Here is a 10,000-nt window from a genome sequence, read left to right as displayed (position 1 = left end):
AATTAGGGATGATATACAACAAACTAATCAAGAAGGGAATAATGAGGAAGGAAGAGTTGTGGAGAAAACAAATGGTGTGGCTGCAGAGGTAGAAATTTCAAGGGATGTTGACATGACAGAAGATGATAATCTTTTTAAAACACCAACTTTGAAAAGGAAAAATAAAACCAAGAAGGGTGGAAAAAAAACAAAAAAAGAACCGGTTCAGGACAAACAAGATGATGAGATGTTTGGAGTTCTTTCTGATTGTAGTAATTCTGATGATTCAGTAACAGAGAGTGAGAATGAATCTGTGAGTTCACTTGATTCAGTCTCCCTAAAAAGGCTGGGGAGGAGTGCATATACTATTGAGAGAATTAAGTCTTTTTTGTAAACAACAAAAGGAATGAAGGGAATTAAAGTTGACGATTTTTTTCCGGATCGTGGTTTGTTTATAGAGTCAGCAAAAGTGGCAATTAAAGAAACAGGGTTGGGGGGTTTAACAGAACAGGAGGTATACAGGTTGAGGAAATTTGTTCAAAAGTTGAGGTCAAGTATGCTGAATGATGAAAAACAAGTGTTATAATTTTTCTTTTTTTTCCTTTTTGCCTCTTTTTGTTTAGCTCGGTGTCTTTTTTTATTCACTTTATGAATAATTTAAAACTGGGCGGTCTAAACATAAATGGTGCAAGAGATTATAGGAAGAGAGCAATGCTCTTTGAACTAATAAGGCAAAAACATGTTGATGTTATGTTTATTCAAGAAACCCATAGTGATTTAAAAAATGAAAGTGAATGGATGATGGAATGGGAAGGAAAATTGTTTTTAAGTCATAAGAGTACAAATAGTGGTGGTATTGCCATCCTATTAAGTAAGAATGTTACTCCTGTTTTAGTTGATATAGAAAATGTAATTGAGGGTAATTTGTTAAAAGTATGGCTCAGCTTTGAGAATTTTACTGTTGTTTTTCTGAATGTATATGCGCCAGTAATGGGAGGTGAACGAGTTTTGTTTTTAAATAAGGTTAAAAGTGTTGTAGAAGCCTGCAAACCCGAAGAGTATTTATTTATAGGGGGAGATTTTAATTGCANGACTTAGTATCTCATAATAATGACTTAAGTATCTCAAAATAATGAGAAACTAAGTCAAAATTTCGACTTAGTATCTCATAATAATGACTTAGTATCTCATAATAATGACTTAGTATCTCAAAATAATGAGAAACTAAGTCAAAATTTCGACTTAGTATCTCATAATAATGACTTAGTATCTCATAATAATGACTTAGTATCTCATAATAATGAGAAACTAAGTCGAAATTTCGACTTAGTATCTCATAATAATGACTTAGTATCTCATAATAATGAGAAACTAAGTCGAAATTTCGACTTAGTAACTCATAATAATGACTTAGTATCTCATAATAATGACTTAGTAACTCATAATAATGACTTAGTATCTCATAATAATGACTTAGTATCTCATAATAATGACTTAGTAACTCATAATAATGACTTAGTATCTCATAATAATGACTTAGTAACTCATAATAATGACTTAGTATCTCATAATAATGACTTAGTAACTCATAATAATGACTTAGTATCTCATAATAATGACTTAGTATCTCATAATAATGACTTAGTAACTCATAATAATGACTTAGTATCTCATAATAATGACTTAGTAACTCATAATAATGACTTAGTATCTCATAATAATGACTTAGTAACTCATAATAATGACTTAGTATCTCATAATAATGACTTAGTAACTCATAATAATGACTTAGTATCTCATAATAATGACTTAGTAACTCATAATAATGACTTAGTATCTCATAATAATGACTTAGTATCTCATAATAATGACTTAGTATCTCATAATAATGACTTAGTATCTCATAATAATGAGAAACTACGTCAAAATTTTGACTTGGTAACAAATAATAATGACTTAGTATCTCATAATAATGAGAAACTAAGTCGAAATTTCGACTTAGTAACTCATACTTAAGTCGAAATTTCGACTTAGTTTCTCATTATTTTGAGATACTAAGTCATAATGACTCATAAAATCTAAACAAATTCCCAACCATGGCGGAAACGGGCTTCCATACATATCCATAAATATTGTAATTAAACAAAAATAGCACGAGTATAATTGTTTTTATTAAAACCCTTTCACACGTAAATTTAAAATGTTCAGAATGACTCCCTGGCGTGAGTTTTTTTTTCAAGGCAACCGTATCGCTTTAATTTTCCATGGCGACGCGGGACTGCTTATCAGACAGACACACCGCAGAACGACAGCAGCTGTATGACTGATGTATTGCTTTTACGTAATTTTTCTTTTTTATCAAAATATTCACAAACTTGTTAACTATGATATGAAATATCTGATATTCCGATTGTCAAATATGTGTATATGAATGTGTTTTGTTGTTTAAACACTTTTATAATGATCGCGTTAGTTGAGCTAACAGTTAAGCGGGCGCTGTGTTTGTTTGTGCCGCATTTACAGCACGTGAATTTAAATGTATGAAGCCTAAAATAAACATTATGTGATTGAAAGCACTGCATAGTTGTGATATGTGAGAGGATTGAGTAATCTGGCTCTGTGCCAGCCAAAGCGCCGAATGTTCTAATCACACCGGTGTGATCGTATACGCGCCAAAGGGTTCATTTAAGACTTAAAAAAATCTGCATTTATTTGTAGGTGGCTACGCCACTGATTAAACCAGCCGTTGAAAAACAGAGTTGCGACACTGGCATAGACGTCCATTGAAAGAATGGAATGCGGAATTAACTCGTGTCATGGAGGGCTCTATAATTAGAAATATTGCATTGAAGCCCATTCATTTCACTTTTTCTCAAACACATTCGCTGCTTAGTTGATAAAATACATTTCTGTAAAACTGGTGCTTTATTATAAGGATGTTTTTTAAACAAAATATAGTTTTTCTAAATAAAATGGTGCGGGTGTGTGGGTGGGTGTGTGGTTGCATTATTGTCTATAAAGACTGCTTATTAAATAAAATGTTATCTAACCTTAACCTGTATAAATTATATAATAAAATCTTACTGACTGAAATTGTTTGTCTTGTTCATTTTTCAGCATTCTTTGTGGTGCATTTACTTGCATTCATTGATTATTTATTGATAAATTACTTGTGCGTTTTTATGTGAATGTCTTAACAACAAATGTAACATTGGTATGTACTGATGATCATAGAAGCATACGAAGCAGATGAATGCATGCATACTGTAAATATATTGCACATTATGCATCCTTCCTAGTCAAATTAAATCAAAGTATGTCGCAACTGGAATAAACGGCTGAGTAAAAAGTGACAATTGACGAGCGCAACGTTTCATCCATTTCGGCAAGCTTGCGTTTAAATAATAATATCGTAAATAAAATGTAGTAATAACAATGAAATGTAGTAAAATATAGCATATAAGTTATAACATTCAATTCAATGTTATACTATGTTTAAATATTTATTTGCTAGTTTTAAATATTCAATGTTTTTTTATAATATATAACATTAATAATTTGAAATCTGATATTTTGGGGGGTAATTTCTCAGCCAAAATCAATGTGTAATAAATTGATCAACACAATTTTGATGAAGGCACATGTAATCAGAGTCGGCGCCAGACCACGACTAACGGCGTGGCAAGTGGCTCCCAGTGGGAGCGCACACAATCAGCATCATTAATACAAAAAAGTCAAAACTACCACATATGTGCAAGGGCACACTTACAACTCGTGCAGGATGCTATTTTCCGTACAAGTGAACAAGAATAACACAAATCTATAACAATATTACCACACAACAAAAACAACAGGTTTACAATTATAACCTATGGTGTGATATAATGCTCCTTGGCACCAAGGCTTGCTAAAAGTAAATGAAACACACGTATAGGCTACCTTTTAAAAAAGCTGAAGACGCCGCGTGCGAAGATTAAACCTCCTTAAAACTGCGTCCTTCCATTCGGTTGTAAATTTTCCTTTTCCAAAGCTGAACTAACTGAGCCTTTGTGAAGCATCGAGCGTCTGTAACTTTGCTAATTGCTAGCGGCTTCCCTCCACACGTATAAGTTACAAAGTACATACATTAATACGCTGCGTAATGACGCATCATCACAACAACCTGACTAGAGTAGGCTAATATCTTTTTACAAAGTGAACACATAGGCTAGGCTACCATTTTCATTTACACTTTGTTTCAAATGCTTTAAACGTTAAAACTTTTTATTAATTATTTTCAGTATGTATTACATTAATTTAAAACGGTGTCACTCGCGGGCCATGCCCCCCTAACAGGGTTGTTGTGCCCCCCCTTTGGCTCCGGCCCTGCATGAAATTAATTCGATTACAAATTTGAACATAAGAAAATCACTTTTAGACATTTAGCTGGTAATAAAGATTTTCTAGATCGCTTTCAATGATTTTCTTGATATTGTAACAAAATGTCGCATGACAATCACACGAGTCACATGGGATGTTCAGAAACATTGGTCACACGTACACATTTATAAACAACAACAGTTGGAGCCTCATACAGTGTCCCGCTACGGCTGTTGTGCGTGTGCGTGCATGTAGGAATCCATTGAAGAGCGCGCTCTGCTGCTCTCCCTGTTCCAGTTTCCATGTGAAGTGAATAACGCGTGCGTGTGTGTGTACGTGCCACCCCACGCGTGTTATAAGCGCGCGCAGTCAGAGTGATGCAGCAGATCACCGGTCTCTCATCATCTGAACTTCAGGTCTCATCTAGACTGAACTCTCATCTTCTGATCTCTTGAGAAAACTTGTGTCAGGTGAAAGATGCGCGGAGGATTTATACAGATGCTGAAGAAGAGGAAGGAGGTGAGAACTTTTTGTTGATATTATTGTTATTGCAATTATTATTACAGTGTCTTTATGTCATTAATACATTTTTTCTTCTTTGTAGCTGATTCCTTTAATTGGATTTGTGGGCTGTGCTGCGCTCGGAGCGACAACAGCTCCAATTTACTTCTTATTCACCAAACCCGATGTCATGTAAGTCATGTCTTTGTGATGAAATAACACATAATAACTCAATCTGATGTCATGTAAGTCATTTATGTCTATGTGATAGACACAGGTGTCTGACGCTATTGGTATTATAAATATATGTATAAATATTCGTGTTGAGTCGATTCTCAATGAACACATGAACTCAAATGTCAGTTGAAGTTTATATTTGTGTCTGTGTGTCTGGTTCAGTAATTATTGTTTTTGTTAATAACTGTTGTAGTTTAAACAAGACAAGAAATCCAGAGCCCTGGGAGAAACTGGACCCATCAAAACCACAGAAGGTAAGACAACACACTACTGAGAATTATGGTCCAGTTGCGCTAAGTTAAAACTGCCTAGTCTCACTGACTGGCAATAAATAATTAGGACTAATCAGTTTTACTTTTCATTCATGTTTCAGCCCAGGCTAACTTTTTATATAACTGATTTTAAGCAGTAAATGCAACCGGCTCTATATCTTTATCATCTGCTTGTGTGTGTGTGTGTGTGTGTGTGTGTGTGTGTGTGTGTGTGTGTGTGTGTGTGTGTGTGTGTGTGTGTGTGTGTGTGTGTGTGTGTGGTAAAAAGTAATGACCGATACACAAAATAAACCAAGTAGTACTTACGGTGCATGAAGCTTAGGAAACTTTTGAAGGTCATTTTCGGACATAGTCTACAAAAATAAATGAGAGGAAATCTTTCATTTAAACTAAGTTTAATTTACACAGACAATAAATGTGTCATCATTTAATCTCAATAGGTGTGTGTGTGTATGTGTGTGTGTGTGTGTGTGTTCATGTTTGTATATCCCGGTGGGGACCTAAACCTGAATACACACCAACACATGGGGACTCGTGTCACTGTGGGGACCAAAATTGAGGTCCTCATGGGCACAAAAGCTTATAAATTGTACAGAACAATATTTTTTAAAAATCTAAAAATGCAAAAAGTGTTCTATGATCTTTAGGTTTAGGGATAGGGTTAGGGATAGGGGATAGAATATACAGTTTGTACAGTATAAAAACATTACGCCTATGGACTGTCACCACGGAGATAATAAACCAGACATGTGTGTGTGTGTGCGCGCTTTTGTATTTTAAACCTGTTGTTACTGTACACAAATCCTACACTTGACTCCGCAACTTTATCAAGTAAACAATATTGATGAACTGTATGGCTGTCTTTATTTGCTTCAGCAGCTTTTTAGCTTCTTTTTAGATTGTTTTATATTTAGCAGAGGCTTTTATTCACAATATAGTGATTCATTCTCTCTCTCTCACACACACACACACACACAATCTGATCACACATTTCCTTTCAGCACAACAATAAGATCATTACTCAAACACATCAGCGGCTCAGCGAGCTGGCTGAGGTCTGACATCATATCTTGAGATTTATTCCTTCATATGATTCAGATCCACACTAAACATCAGTTCATCACACAACCTGATGGGTAAAGATCGCATAATCATGTTTTTAGCTCAAAGAGCCTCTGCATCATCCACGAGCAGGTGAATTCAGCTTTACCCTCGGGGAGTGTGCGCGTGCGCGCGCGTGTGTGTGTGTGTGCGTGCGTGTGTGTGTGTGTGTGTGTGTGTGTGCGCGTGACTCTGTGTTATATGTTAATGGCAGTCATGTGAGCAGGAAGTGTTTGAATGTTCCTCATAATGCTGAGCTCACACACACACACACACACACACACACACACACACACACACACACACACACACACACAGCTGACGCACAACGTGTCTGTGACTTTAAGAGCTTGTCATCGGTTGACAGTCTTTGTATAAGAGCAGCTGTGTGTTTCTGCTGCTGTCACAACCTGAAGTTTTTCATTAGTTTTAATCATATTTATTTCTATATTTGCAATTCAGCATAAAATCTCTATAATATTCCCACAAGAATTCAAATAAATGCATCAAATATTGCAGTAAGAGACTAGTTCACTAAATCATCCTCCAAACATCACTTTTTGTTTTATTGATGATTTATTGGTGACCTCCAGGCTCGAGTAAACAAAACTCATGTAAGTAACCCTCTACAACAGCATCATCACTTGGCAACCAAATTCACACATCTGCTCCAAAGAGATATCATCACCATGGCAACCACAGCTGAAGTTGTGGAAGAGTGATCTTATGACCAACAGTCAAATACTGAAGAGATCAGAGGAGTGTTGTGTGTAGAGAATTGATCTTCAACAAACAATCAATACAGGCCATTAAAATCCTTTTATTTCAAGTTATCAAGCACTTCAGCTGTCAGATCAAATCCTGAAACACAAACAAAAATACTGCCGACAGAATTAAATCAAAGAATGAACCTTCAGCCTCCTGCAAAAAACAAAAAAGCCATAAAAATAATAATAAAAGGCATAAAGGCTTCTCATCATCACCATTATCATTACTGATGATTAAACAATACTTTTATACTCATTTTGCATTTGAGATAAACAACAATTAACTAAAAAAGTAAAAAATAAAATTCTGTGCCATTCTGACATGGTGTTTAATCATGTAAGTGTGTGTGTGTGTGATGTGAAATCTCAGTCTCTTCTGATTGTCAGTATATAATGAGAAGTAATCGTTTGAGCCACACATGAGAACATGCAGAGGGTTATCTATCACACACACACACACACACACACACACACACACACACACACACACAAGCGAAAATCATCTGAGTGTGTTTGTCATGTGGTTCTTTTGTATTAAAGGTGTATCAAAAATGAGGTCAATAGTCATTCTAGAAAAAGCTGCTGGACAATCATTAAAACCCGGCTGGGTTCATCCGCCTCTCTACGTTCAGGCACTCGGTGTGAGACAGTTTGTGCAGGACTGCGGCGGTCCGTGTCTCTGCGTCTGCAGCTGCACTGTGCAGTGCGTCACCCCGTGTGACATCATCAGCAGGCGACGCGCGTTCGTCTGTACGTCCTCCCAGTTACCCACCATCCCCGGCACTGAACACAACAAAGACAACAGCAGCTCTACATCGCCTCCTCAGCTGATTTGATTTTGTAAATGTAAAGTGAGAGAGAAGATGGGGCGTCTCACCGAGCTGCAGGTGAACGACGGCTGCGGTTTGATCTGCCGTCAGAGCCCAGAGCTTCAGTTCCTCCACCTGCTGCACGTGCTGCAGTTTCAGCAGATCGGCTCGGATGCCCGACACGTCCATGTGACGCGGCACGCCTGCACACGCATCGACATGCATCAAAACTTTATCACACGTGACGTGTTCTTCACAGACAGAGAGAGCGCGAGAGAGAGAGATGTCTCACCCTCCAGCAGGATGATGCCCGTGTCTCGGATGATTTGGAAAGTGCTGAACAGCACCAGTATGGAGAACAGGTACGTACACACCGGATCTGCCAGTTTATACTCTGGCTGGAACACACACACATGACGTCAAGATCACAACAATGACGTCGTCTTGTTTTCAACTGTCTGTTTTGACACGTTTACAGACGCTTCAGAAACACAGACTGAAGTGAGAAACGTACTTTAAACCGGACGATGTATGCAGCGATGAGAACGCCGACGCTCTGCACCAGGTCACCCAGAGCGTGAATGAAAGCAGCTCGAACCGCCAGGCTCCCGTGACCCCGTCCCTGATCCTGACTCCGCCCCGTCGGGCCGTGTGAGTGACCGTGTCCGTGTCCGTGCGAGTGAATGTGTCCAGACTGATTGAGCAGAAATCCCATCCTACACACACACACACGTCTGAGGTGATGCACGAGGAGTATCAATATTTCAAAACCTCCACACGGACGGTTATTATCAGTTTAGTCGATGTACATTGTAAAATACATTTCATGTCTTATTTACAAAAAATCATGTTGAACTCAATGAAGGTGCGTCACGCAGGAGAGAACTCTGTTGTGGACTTAAGCCATAAAATGTTGAGCTTCAATACACCGCAGACGCGGAGCAGATGAGTTTGAGAATGTTTTAGTGTTGTGATGTGATGTGAGACCGCACTGATCTCTCACAGATCTGATGGGCTCTCGAGCGCTGATCTTGAATTATTTGTAAAAAAACATCATCAGAAAGTGTGTGTGTGTGTGTGTGTGTGTGGGGGGGGGGGGAGACTCACAGCAGGTTGACAGCCACGCCCACCGCTGCCGTGATCAGCATGACATCACCATTTATAGTGAAATCCTGATGAATGGTTCTCTGTGCGGCTTCATTCACTAACACACCCGTCAGAATGTAGATCAACAACACACTGATCCCTGCAGACAACACCTCTGAACACACACACACACACACACTCTGAGAAACTCCGCACACATGATTGGATGAGATGAAGAGGAGCATTACCGAGCCGATGAAGGCCGAAAGTGAATCTGGATGTCGGGGGTTTGCCAGACAGCCAGAGCGCCAGCAGCGACACAATAATCCCGATGAGATCCGTCAGCATGTGCAGCGCGTCCGTCATGATCGCCAGACTGTTCGCCACATAACCACCTGAAACACAACCCAGAGTCACACCGGAGTCACACCGGAGTCAGACTAGAGTCAGTCAGCGCAATGACAGATCTCAGATCCGCTCACCTATCAGCTCACCGACCATGAACAGGAAGTAGAGGAGAGCCGCGACGCCCAGCTTCCTCATCACCGTCCGGCGTCTGGTGCGCTCTCGCGTCCTCCTGCAGCTCTCGCACGCGTCCGCCGCCGCGCCGGGGCTCCCGAGACTCGAGGACGAGTCCAGCAGAGAGTCGTCATCGTCCGCCAGCAGCGTGCTGACCGCCGCGCCGTTGCGCGCTCCCGTGGGGAGCTCGTCCGTCTCACCGGACACCACCACCTTCAGCTGGCTGAACTTGGGCGTCTCGTCTTCCTCGAGATCTTCGGAGAAATCAAACGTGTCGCTGAGGGGCAACCTGTCCGTCTGCCGGCGGAACAACGACCGCACGCGACCCATCAGGTGCGAACCGGACATCTCTGAATATACACACGCGCGC

The 10,000-nt window shown here is 39.5% G+C and overlaps 3 protein-coding genes across 3 annotated transcripts in view; 2 read left to right on the top strand and 1 right to left on the bottom strand.

Annotated features, from left to right (window-relative positions):
- Nucleotides 1-10,000, top strand: part of ubl3a (ubiquitin-like 3a) — a 40,057-nt gene that overhangs the window by 24,160 nt on the left and 5,897 nt on the right. The gene's annotated exons all lie outside the window — the stretch shown is intronic.
- On the top strand, nucleotides 4,672-5,402 carry LOC130545801 (normal mucosa of esophagus-specific gene 1 protein-like). Its single transcript, XM_057320571.1, has 3 exons — nucleotides 4,672-4,857; nucleotides 4,943-5,031; nucleotides 5,270-5,402. The coding sequence occupies exons 1-3, from the start codon at nucleotides 4,816-4,818 to the stop codon at nucleotides 5,376-5,378; spliced, it is 240 nt and encodes a 79-aa protein (XP_057176554.1). The 5' UTR covers nucleotides 4,672-4,815; the 3' UTR covers nucleotides 5,379-5,402.
- Nucleotides 7,250-10,000, bottom strand: part of LOC130545799 (probable proton-coupled zinc antiporter SLC30A4) — a 3,137-nt gene continuing 386 nt past the window's right edge. Inside the window, exons 2-8 of the mRNA XM_057320568.1 lie at nucleotides 9,594-10,000; nucleotides 9,360-9,506; nucleotides 9,133-9,286; nucleotides 8,540-8,741; nucleotides 8,318-8,423; nucleotides 8,094-8,228; nucleotides 7,250-7,999 (exon numbers count right to left, since the gene is read on the bottom strand). The exon at nucleotides 9,594-10,000 is cut by the window's right edge and continues 72 nt beyond it. Coding sequence (XP_057176551.1) covers nucleotides 7,845-7,999; nucleotides 8,094-8,228; nucleotides 8,318-8,423; nucleotides 8,540-8,741; nucleotides 9,133-9,286; nucleotides 9,360-9,506; nucleotides 9,594-9,978 — 1,284 coding nt within the window. The 5' untranslated portion in view covers nucleotides 9,979-10,000 and the 3' untranslated portion in view covers nucleotides 7,250-7,844. The remainder of the gene's footprint in view (nucleotides 8,000-8,093; nucleotides 8,229-8,317; nucleotides 8,424-8,539; nucleotides 8,742-9,132; nucleotides 9,287-9,359; nucleotides 9,507-9,593) is intronic.

This window comes from Triplophysa rosa, linkage group LG22, assembly GCF_024868665.1.
Source record: "Triplophysa rosa linkage group LG22, Trosa_1v2, whole genome shotgun sequence".
NCBI lineage: Eukaryota > Metazoa > Chordata > Actinopteri > Cypriniformes > Nemacheilidae > Triplophysa > Triplophysa rosa.
This window is presented reverse-complemented; position numbering and strand designations above follow the sequence as displayed.